This window comes from Ruditapes philippinarum, unplaced genomic scaffold, assembly GCF_026571515.1.
Source record: "Ruditapes philippinarum isolate M1 unplaced genomic scaffold, ASM2657151v2 ctg4_1_1_1_1, whole genome shotgun sequence".
Classification (NCBI taxonomy): Eukaryota; Metazoa; Mollusca; class Bivalvia; order Venerida; family Veneridae; genus Ruditapes; species Ruditapes philippinarum.
In genome coordinates, this window is record NW_026858503.1 from 222,150 (window position 1) to 244,386 (window position 22,237).

Here is a 22,237-nt window from a genome sequence, read left to right on the forward strand (position 1 = left end):
AAATTAAATGGAATGTATAAGCAGTTAAAAACTTTCTAGTCAGAGAGATTTTTTTTTTTTTTTTTAATAAAAGGGCATTGCTGGAACAGAGAGTAAGTGATCTTAATAATTCTACTAGGGGTGTATTTGACACTTGATCTGTTTCAACAGGAAAAAACGCAAGGGGAAAAAAAAATAAAAACTATTAAAAGTGTTTTAAAAAAATTTTTAAAATTTCCCTTTTTAAAATTTTTAAAAAACGATGTTAGATTAGGGGGAAAGTTTAAAATTTGGGGGAAATTAGTTTCATAAAATTTTAAGGGGGAAAAAGGGGGGGAATTTTCAGTTGGTTTTTACCCTTACAAAATGTTTTATAATTTATGAGATGTTTTAAAACTCAAAAAGAATTATCTGCTACCCGGCCCGACCAGATCAACCCGCCTCCATGTTTTTCCCATTTATGATTGCAATGTTTAGTCTTAGTTTTTTGCATATCATACCCAAAATTTTAAAGGGGTTTAAAGGAGTAAAATTTTTTTTAGTAACCCTTTGTTTGCCCGTAGGGTAAGGTCTCCACAAAGGGCTTATTTTTTATTTTTATATTTTCTTTTAAAAAAGCTGCTGTTTTTAAAAATTTATTTTCCCCTGCAAAAGGCCCGCATTTTTCCTGCTTTAAAAATTTCGCTTTGCTCTTAAATCGGTATGTATTTTTGACAGGTTTAATTTTTTGGGGGAAATTTGCACCCGAAAATTATTGTGAAGTATTTTGTTTATTTTTTAAAGAAAAATAAATTTTTAAAAGTGCACTTAAAAAAAAGGTAGTTGTTCCGGGCCCGGCTTTTTTGCCCACATTTTAATGTACATGTCATCTAAAAAATATTGTTTTTTCCCCTTATGATAAAAAACCTACCCTCCTTTAACCTTCGGGAAAAAATTGCATTTTTAAAAAAGTTTCTGTAATTTAAGTTAGCAGGACTTGCGATTAAAGTTTATGCAAAATATCGTGTTGTTTTTACTTTTTCCTGTGTTTGCCCGTCTAAGGATTCTGAATGTGGTTTGACTTGACTGTTGTGGGCTCAAATCCTGCAAGGGACTTTGGATTCTTTCATGCAAAGGAATTTATTAGCTAGATTGCCAAAAGGTTCTACTCGGGGTACCAGGTTGCAATTGATATAATGCAAGGAGGAGCAATAGAGGTCAGCTAGTAAACCTGTTACCGATAAGTTCAAACGTGTGAAATAATCCTAACCAAAAATAATCAAGTCATGATGGACTTAGATTTTTTGCTCTTGCAAAACAAGCTCATATTTTCTATATGTAGAAGTAGGTCACTGGAACATCACCCCTCGTGAAATGGTCATTTTGACCAAAGGGCCATGATATCAACATTTCTTTTAGAGGGTACATACCTCAAAACAGCAGTTGAAGAAAGCAAAGTTAAGTCCATATGAAAAACTTTATTCATTGCGAGTTAGGAAGACAGAGTTACCTACGTTTCAGTTCAGTAAAAAAAACATCAAGGGAAGCAACTATGTTTATATTCACCATATTAATATTATAATTATCTCCCATTCTACTGAACATGATCTGAAAACATGAACCTTGAGTGCTTCAAAACTCTGGCCATTATAACAAAACGAAAGTGCATTGTTTCGCGTATATATGAGGTAAAGGGTTAATTTTCTTCTCCGAGTGCATTAGTTTAGAATAACAGCTTTATTTGTGGGCATCAGTTCATCACTTCCTGTTCATTAAAGGGTTCGTGAAAACTTGAAGCTGCAGATTGGTCAACATTAAAAACAAAACAAATCCAAATACATGAAAAACATTTTATTATCACAATTCACCGACACTATCACAAATTAGCAGAATTTACTGGCAAACAAAACACAAAACAATGAGCAGTTTATGTATAAATTAATCAATTGGTATGCGTATATCTTCATTTCAACTATGTTCCATGCCAAAAAATAGTGTAATTAATCAGATAATTATTACCCCCAACCTTAAGCTCCAATACAGAAACAAATTTTGTATTTTAAAAGAAGTTTTACCATTTTAGAAATTAATATAAGTGTTGAAATACAGATTCACATGTAATCAGACAAAAGCATTTATGGCATCCATCATCATTACATGAACATTGTGATTCAAAAATAATTATTTCCAAAAATTACAATAACATATTTTTAAGTGAATTTTAAAACGAACAAGCAAAATGAGCTTATACATACACATGTATATTTCAAGTTTCCGAGACAAAAACATTAAATGAATGAGATACTAGGCACATGTTCTCCTTAGGCCTAAGATAAGATGTTTATATCCTGAATCTGAATAGATGAATAGTTACATCACCTCATTATTTGGACTTAACTCTTTAACTAAACCTTTTTAATATATCATACTAGTACTAAAATAATAGGTTTCACACATACATTTACTTTGTATATTTCTTGTAAAATTGACATGAACTGGAAGTTCACAACACTTACTTTGCATTAACAGACAATGTTCTGTCATGTTTATTTGAATTTTCTCAACTTTATGACTTAAATGTTAAAGGAGAAAAAGGTTGCCCAAAAACTAGGTACATAATAAAACAACAAAGCGAAAAAAGAATATTTTTTTCCACAAACATTTTCCTCAACATCCAAAACACAAATCATTAATCAAGACAAAATCTTCAAATGAAAAAACACAAAATAAAAAAGCAACAAAAATCATAAATTTCCCCTCCTTTAAACATGGAAGTAACAAAGTTATGTTCATCTATTTAAACTTCATCAAATAAGAAGTAAAAGCCAGTATGAAGCACACTTCCCTACTTCTAAAAGGTTGTTAATTGTTAAAACAATTTCAATTAAAAGTCTCGTTCACAGATTAAAAGCTATCAATTAGAAAAATGACTACATTTTATTCTTATACTTGGTCTAAATAGCCTGCTTTCAATGGGCCAGCATGTTCTTTTATTCATCATCTGTTTTATATTGTATTAAACTATCATTAAAGTCTACAGACTACCTCTAAAAAAATCAATTTTTCCTATCTTCTAGAAGCAGCAGATAATGCCACTTACAAAATAATTTCCACAGGGAAGTTCTCAATACATATATGTGTTTGTATATTGATAAATCAAAGCATATAAATTGAACAGTCAGTTAAAACTGATTTTTTTGCCCTATTTTTGAAAAAAAAAAAAAATGTTATCACAGTGTTTATTTAATAAGGACCAATGAGCTAAGCAACAAACACCAAGAAAGTGACTCCATTAAAACATGTACATGCCACACTTTACATTATATTAATAGAAAGCTCTGTCCGTAGTTCATCGCACCATCTGTCTAGTCACCTTGACTGAGTAAACTCCCCTCTCACGTTTGTCTGTTTCCCGAGAAATATTCTTACACAACCGTACGAATACATAGGAACTGGCATTGTACCAGCTTTCTGCCACATGTTATTTTTTGGGTCGTAACACTCGATTACTTCTGTGTACAAGTTATCTTTCGCTCCCCTTCGTCGACCACCAAGTGCATACAGTCTTTCATCGAGAACGGCCAGACTGACAAAATCTCTTGCACAACTCATATCTGGAAGGATATCCCAGTGTTCTCTATCTGGGGAGAATCGGAACACCCCCTCCAGTCCAACTACGTAGATATCACTGTTAAAAACAACGGCACTAAGGCACATGTCATTTGCCGGCAAGTCGCAAGATAAAGTTGTACATGTTTTTGTCACGGTATCATAGCACTGAACACAATTTGTGACCACTTCATCATTATTTTTACCTCCAAACAGGTAGAGACTTTTATTATATGCGACATATCCCATGTTTTCTACAGGTTGATTGAGGCTACCACCCTCCTCCCACCTGTTCAATTCTACATCCCAGTATTCAACTGTTGCTAGAACATTATCCTCGTCAAAACCACCAAGAACAAAAATCTGGTCATCTACGGCTGACATACCGTGTCTTCTTCGTGCGTGAATCAAGTTTGGTCCTCTCAACCATGTATCAAATACCGGATCATATTTCCAGAATTCAGCACTTCTTAGCCCACCGGATACATAAATATCATTGCCGATAGTACATACAGAAAACTCGTTCCGTTTTTTAAAAGGTAGTTGTTTCAGATTGAAGAATTCATTTGTATCAGCTACATAACATTCAACATCATTACTCAGACCATCGGCTAGTCTTCCACCCAATAATATTGCAGTTTCCCAAAATGGCATGTTCTTGCGTGGCGTAATTTGATAGAGCGGCAACTGATGGCGTCTTGCAGGTATAGTGTGAAACAGTATACCATCATCCAATAACTCTTTACCCCTGTCATCACAAACAACGTGCTGCGTCTTGGACACAACATCTATTAAGAAAGTTTTTGTGAGCATAGGAAACTTTATAGTGTCTAACACCTTGTAACGGTAGCTTTTTCTCCCCGTATAATCAAACTCTAACCACTTTATCGCTGTTTCATATACAAGCTCTTCGTTTTCGCAGTTTAGATGACGATCTTGTAACAAATCAGTAATACACTCGCTCGATAGCTTATACAAATCCTCATCGTGCACAAGGCTTTGGAAGTGACTGCAACAAAATGTTTTCGCGTAATTGTACAACTGTCTGTGGGCATGTATATCGGCAAGTGTTAATGCAGACAGACAATTGTGCTCCTTCATGTTCTTCTGGAAGAAATCAACGCACAATCCAACGAGAGTTTGAATCTGGAAAATGTGAGCTTGGGCAAAAAGATCCTCTACTATAATGGCTGTGATGCTAACTTTGCCTGTGTATATAAACTTCAAGACCTGCTCAAATACGTCGCTACCTAGCTGTTGCATCCGGACCACATTCTTATGGCATTCCTCCATCCCAGACGAAAACATTGACCTGTCAAATATCAGTAAGTATATTAATAGGGTGTAAATATTTTCTACAACTTGTAACACTTAAATATCCAGGACTTGAAAACAAAGTTATGGCATATGGTTGCCATATTAATTGTAATGGTTGGTATGAAAAATTTAGTATGTTAAATTGTAGTCATTTTAAAAAATTATTACATCCTATACAAAATTCTAGAACACAGGTAGCCCAACTTATACACAGGTATCCTGACTGAAAAGACTGGTTTAAAAACAGTCTATACAATGTGCCCGACATTGTTAGTTGTATGGGGAAATTGATATCTGCATATACAAACAAGTTAACATTACTCTCTGATTGTCTATTTCAAATTTTACCATTTAAATACCTAAATCTTGGTATAAAAAAGCATATTATTGCAACTTTTTTAAATTAGTACAACATTTGTTTGTTTGTTTTTCTTGTCTTTACAGCCAATTTCCACACATTTTGGTCATATCTTAATGGCTAAGTAACTGACTTTCCTGGATAACAAACCAATAATTACCAATTTCTCTCAAGTGACTGACCATTCATCTAATATGATTTCTACAATCAGCAGTGAGACACAAATAAACGTTAGACAACCAACTGTCACAGAGAAGTTTTGTTTTGCCAGAGGACTCACCAGTGACTCCTGGATTATTAATATGATGCTCTTCCTTAATGATCCGGGTTAAAATGCAACACTGAAACGACAGAAAAATGAATAAATTTTACCTAAAATATGGGGACCCTGCTGCAAGAATCACTTTATGGCAGGCAAATTTTTGTCCTTCAACCTCTATAGTGATATCAGTAAAACCGCTGTCAACTCGGAACTGTTCCATGTTACTGATGAGGTAGCCAGAGTGTTCTCCGCTGTTATAGGCCTCGCTCTCCTCATCCTCTTCCTCCCCTCCCTCCTCATGGAGCAAAGACGCCATCTGGTGAGAGTAACATTCTAAGTGTTATTTAGAAGCAAACCAATCATAAGATAGAAATTTTAAAAAACTTTTCTGATCTATGCCTGAGTCACAGAGTGACAACATACTGAGGAAGATACATGGAATATACATGGAAGATCCGGAAACCAAACGTGTTAGTCTCATTAAATAAAGTCGTTACTTACTTAAACTTGCTTGCCTGCTTGCTTAAACTTGCTTGCTTGCTGACTTACGTCAAACGTACATACGTATGTACGCAAGCAACTTACTTACTTTACTTTACTCTACTCTACATTACTTACTTACTATACAATTTTTGAAACATCTTGGTCAAGTAATCTTGTGTCTAGAGTCAGGTTCAGGCATTTAGACATGCAAAATCAGAGTCACAATATTCTGGCAATTTTGTTCCAATCAATATGCTTATTGCTAATCTAGCAAACACTAAGCCTAATTTCACTAACAGTAGATTGATCGGTTAAAGTGATTAATTCCAAAACACAACAGAATCAAACAACCATACTTGGTGACAAATCATAAAATAATTGCAACTTATTTAAAACAGTCAATATAAAAATATACAGTCCCCTGTCACTTGGGAGAATGCAACATAAATTTTCCACAGACAGTAAAATAGCTATAGTAATTTTATTCTCACTGAAATTATCAAACTGCTACAACTTTTCATCCACTAACATATTTAATGATACTTTTCCCAGATTTTCAATATGATTCTCTGGAATTGATCACAGTGTTTTAACATAGCAGAGAACTCGTATAAAATTCAATCCGTTATATCTTTTGTAATTTACATGTATAAAAAGTCCATTTCTAACAAAATGATACTTTGTAATGTCTTATAATTATCTAACCTCTAAAATAATTCCTTTTATATCAGACTTAAATGTCAATACATACTGCAGAAAAAAAACAACAACAGATATGACCACCTCTACAAATTACCACATAAGCTCAAAGGATTCAAACATTGTCAGAAAGGTGTTCATTATAATTAGTATATATTTTGTTTCCATGGTAACTTGTGTCTTACATTGAATACAATGTATCACAGTATCACATATTTTTTGTTAATTATTCAAACAGTTTGTCTTTATGTTCTGATTAAAGAAGAAAAGATAATTAAATTATGTGATAAAGAAGAAAAGGTCACAATTTTAATATCATGTGATAAAGAAGAAAAAATCACAATTAAAATGTAACATGTAAGGTAGAAAAGATCACACTTCAAATTATCTAATAAAGAAAAGATTACAATTTATAATCTCTGATAAAATGAAAAGATCACAATTAATATTTTGCAATTAGGAAGGTCACAAGTAATATTGTCAGATAAAGAAGAAAAGAACTCAATTTATACTCTTTGATAAAGATGAAAACCACAAAATTCACTGAGATCTGCCACTATTTACCACAGTGTGGCACTGATAATATCAAAATATACCCATGGACAATTCTTATTTTATAAAATTGGCCCATCATTCTCAAACCAAGTGGGCCCATGGCCAAGTACTTTAATTTCTCAGCAGATCTTTGCAAATAATATTTTTTGACAGTTACAAGAAAAGATCACATGTCAATTAAAATTAGAAAAATCACAATTCACATTCTCTGATAAAGAAGAAAAAATCACAATTTACCATGATACAATATAGCCTTCTAATATAATCATGTAGCCCAACACAAGGCATTCTTAACACTGACAAACCGTAACTTTGGAATTCTATACAACAATGAACATCCTTACATGATAAGAATAGATAACAAAAAAAGGAAGATATTACTTTTTTCCTCCTCAACATTTAACCCTATTTCCTCTTTACCTTATTCCTTGTTCCAGCATCTTCAATGCATTTATATTGAGGTTTATAGATTATTAAATTGTGGGATTTTATTTCCTTGATAACCAGAATTAATGTTAAAAAAAACTAGAGCTGACAACCATACATTGACACTATAGTTTCCCTGTATACTTCACAGTATGCACACATGTAAAAAGTACTCATTGGTACCTGAAAATAATGAATGCTCCCTCCCCTCTTTCTAATCATTGTTGCTTGAGAGTAAGCCCTAAGACCATACATATAAGAATACAAGTCAATCTGCATGACTTGACACATAATTTTGTTGTTGTTTGGATTTAGCACCTGGTTTATCTTTCTTCAGTTTTATGACACAGCAAACATATGATATTTTTTATAACTTGATGTTTCCATCTATTATACTGCCACAATTTTTCAATTTTCTAACTTTTTGCTAGGGCTGTCATTGATGGAAAATTTTGTATCGATTTATTGAGAGACAAATATCAACGATACATTGATATATCCACTTTGACAGTAGATACATTGAAAAACATTCATGTGTTATAAATTAGGATCATGGTGTTATGCATGCTTGTATTACACATTACAAATACTATTTTGTTTTTTCTGTTACTCTTGTCACAGAGTTTAAAGTTCAAATTAGCCAAGAAAACTAGAAAAAAGTGACTTCTCTTATAAGCCAAAATACAGTGTTTATTCTAGGATTCGAAAATTATGGGGGATTATTATCGAAAAGTGAGAATTTATTACATTTGTTGATCTTTTTCCTTCTTTGTCTATGTAAAATTTTCCCCCTTCCTCTCAAAAAATAGGGGTGAATTATCAAAAATATGGGTGAATCCCCCCATCGCCCCTTCTAGAATAGACACTGAAATAGAGAGGTATCAGATGATGAATATCAATGATATATTGATATCGCGATATTCAATAATAGCCCTACTTTTTGCTACTATACTACTGAGTACTTAATAATGCAATACAGTACTGCCAAGAAGATACAAAAAAAACAAAAAAAACAAGATTAGTGATGAATGCCCCGAAAAGGTTTCTTAATCATGCTGGTATATTATGAAAAGTAAAAAGAATGAAAGTAACTAATTGCTTAATATTGTTCTTGTGAAATGAAGTGCTATTTAAAGCAAACTTAACACCTTGGGACAAGGGTCTTGGATGCGACACAACATCTTGATACGGTAGACATTTACGCCAAATTATTTTAAAATCCTTCCGTGCATGACAAAGTTAAAGTCCGGACATGAATGTGTACCTTCAAACTCTTCTCGAGAGAATGAGTACCTTCAAACTATAAGTGTGACCTTGACCCTGAAGGTAGGGACAGATGTCTTGAACGTGACATGTCTACTTAATTTGGTTGACATTTATGCATAGGTATTTTAAAATTCTTCAATGCATGACAAAGAGACTGTCCGGACATCAATGAACTCTAATTATGATAAAGTGAAACTTCAAAATGTAAGTATGATGACACAAACTGAAAGTAAGTAAACTTTGTGATGTTGACTAGCAAGATTATCGGTGTACTTAATGTTTTCTGTATGTCTGCATTGAATAAAATTGATGTTTTTAATAATGAATATTTTGTGTGAAGCTGAACAAATTCAACTAATCATTACATTTTTTATTTAATGAGGTCAAAGATTTTTAACTTCACCGTATATATGACTGCACATGACAAGATACTGAGAGTATGTCGGTAATAGAGTTGCACCGATATTATAGAGTTAGAGTAGAGCTATACAGTAATTCAATTTTTGCTGAAAATGTTTGAATAAGTGTGGAACTTGTATCAAAACACGTTTTATGAACAGTAGTCAAAATATATTGACATGCCAAAGCTTGATTTTTGGATATTTTCAATCTGGGTCAGAATCTCACTTCTACGAGAGGCGAGATATTGCCCAGTCTCAGTGAGACACAAAACAGCACAATATCTCGTTGCGCAGTACAATTAGTAGTGGAATATATGATAAGCCAAAATATAGAGGTATCAGATGATGAATATCAATGATATATTGATATAAGGATATTTAATGATAGCCCATCACAGATGCAGAATTTCCGGCTTAAATGTTAAGAGTTACTGACTGAGATTTTAAGGTGATTCCGCTTTGTCAGCCATGTTTGTTTTCACAAAGTCTGTCCAAAGTGAAAGTAGGCGAAATTTCATATAACAATAAAGCTCACATTGTTATATGATGAGCCATTTGCCAGTACACTTCCAGTTCTATGTTTTAAAGACTATTTTAAACAAAAATAAAAATGATAACAATAAGAAAATTTACCTTGAATGGGCGAAATTTCTGAAGACCAAAACATTCTGTTGCAAAGTTTTATGCACATTTCATGAATGGCAAAATCCAGTTTAAAGTCTATTTTAGTGCCAACAAATGCTATTTTTTGCAGAAAATACAAAAAACTTCAAAAAACATAAATCTTAGGAAAGTAGTTTATCTGACTTTGAAAAAATATGGCCACCATGACATGTGTAAAAAAGTAGTACCATGAAAATACATTGTAAACATCATTTACCTATTTCTTGTGTACATGACAAACAGACACATTTTGATTGTGTTTTCATTTAAATTGTAGTTCATAAGGCTATAAATGATGATTGTTTTCTTGCACTACTTTTTTACAAAAAATAATGGAGGCCATGTGCTTTGAAGGAATCAGGGTCAGCTCGGCCCTAAAACGTACTCGGCCCTCGAGTCAGCTCGGCCCTATTCCAACTCGGCACGGGTCAACTCGGCCCATAATTATATATTACTGGTAATGATTACTTTTATTACTTTTGATATGTTTTCATCATAACTTTCATGGTTTAACATTTTCACACTAACAGACCTCTACTCAAGGATATTGAAAAGTTTTATTGATGAAAGTACCAATTTGTATGTGAATTTGTAGAGAAAGAAAGAATTTACAATTTATATGCATGTTTTGCTACTCCAGATTTTTTGTAAAAAATATCGTTAAAAAAGCATTGGTCGTATTAAAGAACAAACAGTATTAAATACAATTACATTTATTGTCACAAAAATTCAATCTAAAAACTCTATTTATTGATCAATATTTAACATATATTGTCTTGATATCTCTTCTTAACAAAGATAATTTCAAACAATACGTACAGGTACACTGCCAACTTTTTCAATTTCTGTTTGTAAGTGATCATATTTCTGAAAAACTTTATAGTAATTTTCTCCTTAAAATTTTTATTAACTAAACAATCTATATCCTAATATATGTTTTTAATAGAGGGCCGAGTTGACCCGTGCCGAGTTGGTATAGGGCCGAGTTGACCCTTTACCCTTAGAAGGACATGAGATACTGATTTATTTGGAGTTTTGAAAGATTTTTGTAGTAGCTGCAAAAAAATAGCTTTTGTTGGTACTAAAACAGACTTTAAAAAGGATTTTGCCATTCATGAAATGTGCATAAAACTTTGCAACAGAATGTTTTTGGTCTTCAGAAATGTAGCACATTCAAGGTAAATATTCTTATTGTTATCATTTTTATTTTTGTTTATAATTGTCCTTAAAATATAAATCTGGACCAGGAAGTGTACTTTCAAATGGTTCATCATTTTACGATAAGAGCTGTAAATTTTAATTGTTGTTACATATGAATTTTGGCCTACTTTCACTTTGGACAGACTTTAGTGAAAACAAATAGGCTGACAAAGCGGAATCACCTTAACGTGTACAAAGTTTAGGAGGTGGGGAACAGGTTCTGACGTCCATGTCATGCAAGTGTTTGTGGTTCTTGTTTTCTTTTTTTATACAGTGGACTCGCCCTTTCCGAACCAATTTTTATACTTTTGTTGTATTACGCCGATAAATATCTATTTAAATTAAAAAGAATATTTTAAAATATAGATAAATATGTCATGATTAAAATAGCGCAAAATGAAATTGCCTTTAAATTTGATTTAATACCGGAATTTCCAAGAAAATTTAGACTGGTACCTTGCCTAATCCGGGTCATACTCGCCTTTTCCGAATCACCGCAAAATTAACGAAATGGTCGGAAATTATTTTTCTTAATTCAGTTCATAGTGACATAATACCGTGATCGGTTCAACCAACAAGTAATATATCGTGATATATTCTAATAACATTCAAGGTAGCCAGTTTAAAATACAGTTTCTTTATATAGCATTCATTTAAGTGCCTATCCTTTATCAAACCTTTCATTTATGAGCTGCCTGTTCATTTTTTACTAGAAGTGGCTTTGTCATTAACGCGTTAGCATAAAAGCAGACATGTCTGCTGCTGTCAAATGAAAACATTGTTTAGGAACGAATAATTATATAACACATTTGATTAATTTTATGCAAATTGCTACAACTAGATCTATACGCTATAAACATATTGTGAAAACTAAAATATGAATTTTGTTTTGAAAACTATCTAGAATGATAGAAAATGTTCTAAGAAAATAAATCCGAACACCAGTATCTTTAATTCAGCCATTAACGCTGTTCAAACGTTTAAAGAGTTGTTAAACTAATGTGATAACAAAATGAATATACGAAGCAAACAGAATCATAAACCAGGTACCTGCACCCTGTAGGGTACTTATATATATATGTCATGTGATAGTCTTGTGACAATCACTTCTTTGGCTAAACTAAGAGGCCATGCCAGTTTTGTAAGGGAGTTGTGTTTTTTTCAGGATGGAAAACAGGCTTTTCTAATTGTTTCATTTCAGCCAAAACTTACAGAAATGTTAATTTAAGATTATTTCAGCCAAAACTTACAGAAATGTTAAATAAAGATTCAATTGACTGTCTACCTATATGTGAAGAATAAAGATTTATTTTCTTCTTTACTAAAAGACTCAGGAATGCTTAGAGGTTTGAGAACTGGTTTGTCAATGATGTAAGTAAAACATAACACATGTATATAATATGTATTTATATATTAAGCATATGTCCATGACTTGTAAAATCATAAGTACTATAAAATCTGAACAACATCCATGGCGTCCCCTCTGGCATAAATGAAATATATTGTATCATTGCAGTCATATGAGCAGTCTGTGACCATGTGGTAGACCTAGAATGTCACTCTCCCTTGAGATTTTGGTAATCTCAGCGTCCTTGGCTTTCTTTGCTGGTGTGAAGTTAGAGTAATTTTTTTAACTTTCTAACATTTCTGGCAGACACCTCAGCTGGACGTTGGCATTTTTTCTAGGTTTATCCATCTAAAAAAGATGTAGATATGTAAAATGGAATGTATAAAACGAATAATGAATTATTTTACATGTACACTGTACAATATTGGACATGTACCTGAAGGAAGGCAATTTCATAGTATTCTCTGGGAGGGATTATATACATGCCATTTTGTACAAATAATAGTGGCAAAAGTGATGTAAAAATGTTTCATATTTTATTTTGCAAAAATCAAATACATTTCAATAGGATAATGTTTAAGAATCCCCTGCTTTTGGCAGGTTATAGGCAGGTAAAGTTAAGCAAGAGCTGTCAGACTAGGCAGTGCTCTTGTTAATTAGATACAAAAGACAAAAAGTATATGAATGATAAAAACATATGTATTATGAGTTAATAAAGTACTCAAATATATAATTTTGTGTTTGTTTGTTACATTTTACGCCTTTTCCCATTAGTATTTTAGTCATATAGGCGGGTAGTTTCCTGACCATCGTTCCTGCAAAGTTACACCAGTACTAGACTACCTTCCTCAGTACTTAACTATCAAAGCATCTCCCGGGGATCGAGGTAATAAAGTCATAGACTCTTAACCCCTCGACCACTGAGGCGGTCCAAATATATAACAATTTTCATATAGTGTAAAATAAGTTCAAAATGGAAATACTTCTGAAAATACAAGAGCTGCACATTTTAATTAAATCTCATTAAATATTATATGTAAGTGTTGATAAAACATATATTTTTGAAGTTTACATTAAATTCCCGAAGAAATAAAGAAGTCACAAAAAAGGAAGAAAATTCTAACTTTACGTAAGGGCCTAGAAATCAATTAAATCCACGGAAATATAAGTATTATTGAAATTTATCCTATCATACATATATCTAAACAATGTTTCTATCAAATAATCGTGGTCAGTGTCAATGATGGTCAAAATAATAAATACATGTATGTATCTTTAAACACTTATTTCACGCAGCAGCAGAATACTATTATAATATATCTATAAAACTTACAACATCTTAACTGCCCATTTCAATGGAATAAATGAAAGTTATAGCAGGCTAAGTCATATTATTATATAAATATTTATTTCTTATTATAATCATTATCTATATTTTATGCAAACAAAAATAAATATTGCTATATTTGGGTATATTTAGGTGTACGGTATTTGGGTATTTCGTGCCGCCGAAAAAAAAGGTGATTCGGAATACACAAAAAAGATGATGTCAGTAATACAGCCTTTTACGTTTAAATTTTAAAATTATTTGTATTGTGATTATTATGGCTTGAAAGCACATAAAATTTGCTTTTTATCAATGTTCATTTTGTTTCGTTTCGGGAATTAACTAAAATGCAAGCGCCTTTTCATTTTGAAAATTTTATTTTCATTCGACAGATTTACGCATACGGGAAAAATATGACACTTAAACAAACTAAAAATACAGATAATGTAAGAATATTTTTTATGCCTTACTAACGCTGAATTGATTGTATAGTGCTTCGATTATAAACCTAAAACATAACTTACGATTTTTGTGGCCGTCTGCACGCTCGCGACCTAAAAAGCTTGGAAATGATCCTCATTTTTGACTGGTTCGGAATGGGCGAGATCACTGTATGTTTATTTTCTGCAGCTTTCGTTATTTTTACTTTTGGTTCATAACAGCACAATGTAAAGAAAACTCTACTTTAAAAGTTGCAAAATGTAGAAATTATTTTCATTCTCTGAATAATGAAAAGTACATGCGAAGGTTTTACCTGTAGACGTTAAGATTGAAGAATTTCTGTCAAATTCCAGCTAATTTATGTTTACGGAAGCGCCTATGACACGGTTTTGATTATATATTTCTTTTTTTCAGAACATGTTCCATACAGTATTTATTGTTAATCGAACAGTGTTCCTGTAGCTCGTATGATTTATTCAGGGAATAGACATAAACACATACAATGTTATCACATATTAACTTGCATATATATAACAAGAGGGCCATGATGGCCCTGAGGTCGCTCACCTGTAAATAGGCCCCCGGAGCGGGGCCAGTTTAAACCCCAGGGCTTTTATTTGAACATCTTGGAAGACACTCATTAGAAGATGTTTCACAATGATAAGTTTTTACTACTGACATATAATGAAAAACATTGACCTCCCTCCTGCCCCCCCCCCCCCCCCCCCCCCGGCAGGGCCAATTTTCACCGGAGGGCTTTTATTTGAACAAACTTGGTAGACATCCATAAGAAGATATTTCATGCTAAACATCTAAGCTCTAGCTCATTGGGTTTTTTAAAAGAAGATTTTTAAGTTTTTACTATACACATTTAGTTAAAAACAATGACACCCCTGGGGTGGGGCCAGTTTTGACCCCAGGGCTTTTATTTGAACAAACTTTGTAGACACTTACTAGAAGATGTTTCATGCTTAATATCTTAACTCTAGCTATTTGGGTTTTTTTCAAAGAAGATTTTTTAAGTTTTTACTATTCTATGCATATAGGGAAAATCAATGACTCCCCGGGGCAGGGCCAATTTTAACCCCAGGGCTTTTATTTGAACAACCTTTGTAGACACTCACTAGAAGATGTTTCATGCTTAATATCTAAACTCTAGCTATTTGGGTTTTTTTCAAAGAAGATTTTTAAAGTTTTCACTATATGCATATAGGGAAAATCAATGACCCCCGGGGCAGGGCCAATTTTAACCCCAGGGCTTTTATTTGAACAACCTTTGTAGACACTCACTAGAAGATGTTTCATGCTTAATATCTAAACTCTAGCTATTTGTGTTTTTTCAAAGAAGATTTTTTAAGTTTTTGCTATAGACATATAAGGAAAATCAATGACCCCCGGGGCGGGGCCAATTTTGACCCCAGGGCTTTTATTTGAACAAACTTGGTAGACACCTATTAGAAAATGTTTCATGCTAAATATCTTAGCTCTAGCTCTTTGAGTTCTTTAAAAGAAATTTTTTCAAGTTTTTACTATATGCATATAGGGAAAATCAATGACCCCCTGGGGCAGGGCCAATTTCGACCCCAGGGATTTTATTTGAACAAACTTGGTAGACACTCACCAGAAGATGTTTCATGCCAAATATCTAAGCTCTAGCTCTTACGGTTTTTTAAAAGAAGATATTTAAAGTTTTTTCTTTCGGTTGCCATGGCAACCAGAGTTCTGCATTGAATGGAATTCTTTGAATAACTTTGTTAAGGCTTCACACAAGGAACACCCCTGTAAAGTTTCATTATGATCTGCCATATGGTTTCAGAGGAGATGTCGTTTTAAAAGTGTGAACGGACAACGGACGACGGACGACAGACGACGGACGAAGAGTGATCCTAATAGCTCACCCTGAGCATATGCTCAGGTGAGCTAAAAACACAAAAATAAATGCAACAAAAATAATTATCAGATTAATTAATGAGTATGTTCTATGTTACCCTAGGATTGCCCATTAAGCTAAAAGCTTATTTCCATTGGGGTCCATTTACTGTAAAATTATCATACTAACTTGCATAATAATAACAAGTAAAGTGGTTTCCTGCGGGGATCATTTTTAATGATATAAGATATTTCATTTAACTATTTTCAACATTGTTTGGGGGGACAACATATAGTCGATCAATATAGAAGAAGGTCTTTGGAAACTGGTGACCGTTGATGACCGGAGAAGGTCGAACATAAAACAATTATTTCTTTTTAAGAAAATGATTAAATAGGCCTACCATTTTATGAATAATTCCGAGCAAAAAATAAAATAAAGTAAACACACAAGTTTACGCAGAAAATATCTCTATTTATTATGGCAGATGCCACTACGATCGAATATTTCAATTTTGTAGATTTTCAGTATAAACAATTTATTGTCTGTAAAATTTGAGATACATAATAAAGAAACATTGATAATTTTCAAACACATCATTCAAGTTTTTCAACCTTAAACGGTAAAATATTTATAGAAAATTAGAAATATCACGTAATAGTTTTTTTTGTTCTAATTAGATGTAATTCGAGGTAAATCCGTCACGTACCGGCAAACGGTATTTAGCCAGGCTTTCGAAAGGGTCAATTAACCAATCATGTAAGGTCTACAGATCACGTGCTCCTCCATGTACCGAAAACAGGTCACGTGCTCCTCCATGCCTCAAAAGTTAAACGCGTACCAATACCCTGCGGTCTCCAGACCGCAGGGAATAAATGAATTATAAAGAAGTTAAAATAAATGACAATTTTTTAAAAAAAATGTTCCACAATCAAGACACATTTTTCAATATAATAAGACAAGTAACGTAAAGTGCCTTAAAGTCGCCATGATCCCATTGTCGTCAGTTTTTTGTATTCTCGTTTTCTCTCGCTCGCGTTATCTGGAAGTACCAAAGGCGGCTTATTTTGAAAGGTGAATATATTTTCTATTTCATTGCACTGTTCTAGGTTGTGTGTGTGCAAATAATCACTCCTAAAATACGACGAAAAAAAGCATATGTATGTTTGATAGAGAAAGTAAGAGTTGTCGACGATCCAATGTCTTCAGCAGCCACAATGGGCGAATTAAAATTGTAAACACGTGGCCATTTGTAATCCGTGGAAAGTTACTCTGTCCAATAGATCAATTTTTTTGGTTTTGTATTTGTAGCTTCCCTTCGAAGCAAACACTACCTAGTCTATTAAAAGTAACCTTTAAATTAAATGACGACTTAAAGTACCAGTTGACGAGATTTGGGCATACCTTTTGAAAACTGTCCTCACAACTTGAAGTTAATTATTCTTAATAAAGCATATAAAGGATGTTGAAATAACATGTGAATAAGTCGGGGAAGACGATATACTTACCCTTGAACAATCGTCTGGCAAGTCAGAGGCAGACGCAGAGAATATGAGCAGTACACCAGATGAAGGACATGATTGCCCCCCGGAACTGGCTTTCTCTGCATTCGAACTGTCGTTAACACCTCGTAAGAAACGCAGATTTGAGGAATGTTTTGATTTAAACATTGAGCTTAACAATCCTCTATACAAGACTTGGTATCAGTACGTGCTATACATAACTTCGAAGCTCAGAATGAAACACCTATTATTGATGACGAAGTAAAAACCACGCCGATACCAGAAAACGACGCACCAGCTATGTACTGCTCTGTTATTAACAATCCACTATTAAAAGCAGGACTTATCCCAAATGATCTTATTAATGTGCTGGTTTTGGCCACCACCACCTTCTTCGTCTAAAGGTAAAAATAAAAAGCCAGGGAAGGCTAGAGTCTTGACAAGTACAGCTGTGCAGCAAGAAATTGAAACAAAGGAAAGGAGGAAACAACAGGATATAAAATTAAAGGAAGAAAGAAAAAAAGTAACGATTAACCAAGAAGATAAGAAAGGAAAAAGAATTATTAAGAAAGAAAGAGGAAATGAAGAAGAAAAAAGAACTGAGAGAAAAACAAAGAGAAGAAAAACTTAATTCAAATGGAAAAAAAGACAACTTAAGTTACGTAAGAAAGATGAAGCCCAGCACTTATAGACACACAACACACAATATCAAAAACATTATTTTTGAAAAAATTACACTGATTTTCTTTTCTCTTCAGGTATAATGAAGAAATTTGTCCTAAGAAACATTCAAGTAGTTGGAATGCACCATTACGGTCGCCGGGAGTTAGATCGGCTGGGGTCATACATAGTTGATATCGAGGCTAACAACTCATAAGATCCAACCGCCGTGGCAGTATATGATGGCCAACATAAAGACGGCAATCTGAGGCGAGACATCGCGAAGGCAATTCACGAGGAGGTTATAACCGCAAACAAGTCTTAATCAAAATACTTCCTTAATTAGACCTATTGAAGAACCTAAAGTGCTGTCCAGACGTGTTGGACCTCAACAAACATGTGCTATTTTTTAAAAAAAAATACTTGAAACAGACATTGAGTGTATTAATATACAAGTGGTAAATAAGCACAGCATAATATACGCAAAAGTAATGGAATTGCCTTTAAAACGTTAAACTTAAAATGTCATAGTTTTGGGTCATGGGTTATTAAGGCTCTTCGTGTTCATGCTCACTATATTTTGCTGGCTGCATAGCATTTAAATGTATATATAACAACATTTCAATAGTATTTGTTTTTGTCAAATGTATTATATCAAACTAGATAATTATCATTGTTAAGCTTTAAAATTTTCTTTGATATTATTTGTCAGAGTAATTTTCAATAAATGGCAGTTTTATTGGTTTTAGATTAAATATTTTTTAAAGATTTAAACAGTTCTTCATGTTTGCAAGATTATTTTTTTAAAAACCAGAAAAGTTGACGACTATAGGTCCCCATTGACGACATTTTGCTCCATGTGTTGACGACTTAAAGGTTCATTTGTCCTATGGTCGTCAGTGAGACACCTGCCTGGTTTCCCGTCTTATATCATAAATGTTATTTATACAGCATGCGTTAATTTTATATCAAAATGGCCAGGGAAGATTCAAGTTTGATTTGATGACAACAGGGAACCAGTGCATTAATATATATCGTTGTGGTGGCGCGTAAAGTATTCAAAGTTGACGAGTATAGGGTACTTTACGTTACAGGTTGTACACAAACGAAATGAAATAAATTTCGTTTAAACTAAAACATTATCAAGTACAACATAAACATGTTACAAAACCTTATCATAAGTTACACACTAATTTAATAATAAATAAACATATAAACCACTTGTTTATCATTTTCATTATTTAAGAAAAGTTTTACTTTCGTTTTAAATGTTTGCGTATTGTCGATTGACCTAATGCTGTCTGGTAAAGAATTCCAGTCTTTTGTGACATTGTAGAAAATGTGTTTGTAACATGAGAATCATTTTGAGGCAATTTTTTTTAAAATTACTAGATCTAAAATTGGATACTCTACATACCTTAAACAAGTCCCTTAAATAATAAGGGCTTTTGTTATAATATACTTTATGAATGTGGTTAAGTCTTAACTGTCTAACTCTATCATTGACATTGAATATTATAAGATCAGACAGAACCGTATTTGTCACAGACGCCCGCGGGGTATAGTCATTTATAATACGCATAACCTTATTTTGAGCTACTTGAAGTTTGTGCTTGTCCTTCGTACCAAGAAGATGAAGAATAATCAAAGGACACAGCAAATGGACAGGACATAACTGTCTCTTTATTTCTTCTGATAAACAATTTTTGTAACGGTATAGAAAATGTAATCTTCCATTCACCTTTGAAAGAATGCTCTTGACAATTTTATCTCCTGATAGGTAACAATCGATATTCAAACCCAAGATATGTAACTTCAGACGAAGACTTTATTGTTTGATCATTACATGAAATGGAAAAGAATTGTAATTTATTAATTTTTGATTTAGAACAAAATAGCATACATTCAGTCTTGCCCAGGTGTAGAGATAATTTATTGTCAACTAACCAATCAGAGCATCGTTCCAAAACATTTCCAAGTTTTTGGGCTATATTTTTTGGATCCTTATGCGAAAATAATATTGTGCTATCATCTGCATATAAAATTAACTTACAATCAGAATAGATACTAGTTACCATATCATTAACGTAGCAGAGAAATAGCAGAGGACCCAAAATACTACCCTGAGGGACCCCACATGTAATAGGAATTGAGTCAGAAAAATTTTTACCAATACTTACTTTTTGATACCTTCCTGACAAGTATGATTTAAACCAAGAAATAGATTTGACACCTGATATATCTAATTTATCACACAAAATATCATGATTGACGGTATCAAATGCTTTTTGTAAGTCCATCATAACCATACCAGTGAGTAACCCTTTGGAGCTATTTGTACGGATATAGTCAAGTAGGTAAATAAGACATGTGTCAGTTGAATGAGATTTCCGAAACGGGGACTGGTGTTCGTAAATTAGATTATTAATTCTTAGAAATGACTCAAATTGAACATACACGACCCGTTCATTTTGTTGGAAAATATGCTGAGGTAAATTTAACGTTAAACAATGGTAAGTAAATTTAAAAAGTAATTTTATAATTAAGCCTAATAATTAGTAATTTTGAATTCATTGCAATGACTTGTGTACGTCTCATCCTTGCACACTGCTTTTATCATGTTATGAAATGGTTCCACACGCCTCATTGCACATGTGATTGATAAATAGTCGGATATAGGACTCATTTTAGGGTAATCAACTTATTAAAAAAGTATTCACAAAGAATCTGTGTTCAAAATTCAACATTGACGGGCTTGAGCCCACTATACCTTGGTTGAGAGGCGGACATCTGGACAAATATGCCGACACTACTTTATTTAAAAAAAAAAAAGATCATGGTTTATTAAACTTTCATTTGACAATATCATACGTTTTAAAAGAATATCTGTAATAAACAAGTGAATTTAAGGCTAAACTTTCGTGTATGTAATTATCTAAAATGTGTTAGTTCATTTACGAGATTATTTTGGTTCAGTTTGGCTGTCATTTGTAGCGTATAAATGTGTAATTCCTTATTAGATGTTATGTAGTACAATTTGTTAAGTTGATTGCACACTTGATATTTTGTGTTGCAAAGATATGTGATTTGAAGTTTAATTATAGAATAAATTTTATTCTAGTAGGATAAAAATCTGGCAGAACCATTTCTGTGGAGGAACAGCGTATACTTTCATCCTACTCCAAAACTGACTTCACATACAACAGAACCAACACACCAGTGTGAAAATATTGAAATTACAAACGAAGAGGACTGCATAAATGTATTGGTTCTTAAAAAGCAGCTTAACTCGGCTTCAAGACAAACCTGGCTGTATTCAAATTGTTTCAAAAAAGTTTAATATTTCATTGACATAAAGAGTGCATGAAGTGATAAATTCTTGTTTGGATCAGCTTATTTTACTTTTACGAAAAGCCATCGTTATTATCTTGTTTAAATTCAAATGTACTACTGAAAAACTCTGTGAAATTATAGATTTTTAGTTATTTAAATTTACTGAAAATAAACCTTTTTGATAGACAAAAATGATCATGTCAATGTTAATATATAATTTTTGACTTGTTTGCTTAAAATTCTACTTTTTTTATAATTTTTATAATTATCTTGTCTGCTTAGTTTTCATAACAAACACACTTGAATGTGGTTATATTTTCTATTTCTTTATACAATTACCGCAAATGAAAGCAATGCAATGAGCAAGCCTTCCTATTTGCCAGAATCATTCAATCAAAGTTATTACTATTTTTGTTTTTAGAGGTTTGACAACTAAAGTAAACAGTTCTAAGACATCGTGATAGTGTAAAGTTTCAACAAGATATGAAGTATTTTTAAGTTACCTTTCTTATTCCGTCTATATCACTTTTTTATATCTCAATATATTCTTCAATGTGAA

The 22,237-nt window shown here is 32.8% G+C and overlaps 1 protein-coding gene across 2 annotated transcripts; it reads right to left on the minus strand.

The window, feature by feature from the left end:
* Positions 1-1,794: 1,794 nt before the first annotated feature.
* Positions 1,795-14,770, minus strand: LOC132753377 (kelch-like protein 24). Of its 2 annotated transcripts, none has more exons than XM_060743833.1 (3): positions 14,627-14,770; positions 5,615-5,820; positions 1,795-4,879 (listed from the first exon to the last, which is right to left on the minus strand). In XM_060743833.1, the coding sequence occupies exons 2-3, from the start codon at positions 5,818-5,820 to the stop codon at positions 3,328-3,330; spliced, it is 1,758 nt and encodes a 585-aa protein (XP_060599816.1). In that variant the 5' UTR covers positions 14,627-14,770; the 3' UTR covers positions 1,795-3,327. The 2 variants fall into 2 exon arrangements, with proteins under 2 accessions (XP_060599816.1, XP_060599815.1); XM_060743832.1 differs by lacking the exon at positions 14,627-14,770 and adding an exon at positions 7,479-7,604.
* Positions 14,771-22,237: the final 7,467 nt, after the last annotated feature.

What these genes read in the sequence shown, in the direction of transcription:
- LOC132753377 (XM_060743832.1), bottom strand. Translation starts at nt 7,529, where the DNA reads ATGCCTTGTGTTGGGCTACATGATTATATTAGAAGGCTATATTGTATC. An exon ending in GAAGGCTATATTGTATCATG is followed by an intron (nt 5,821 to 7,478) that starts GTAAATTGTGAT and finishes TACTCTCACCAG; the next exon opens with ATGGCGTCTTTGCTCCATGA. An exon ending in GCAGGGTCCCCATATTTTAG is followed by an intron (nt 4,880 to 5,614) that starts GTAAAATTTATT and finishes GATATTTGACAG; the next exon opens with GTCAATGTTTTCGTCTGGGA.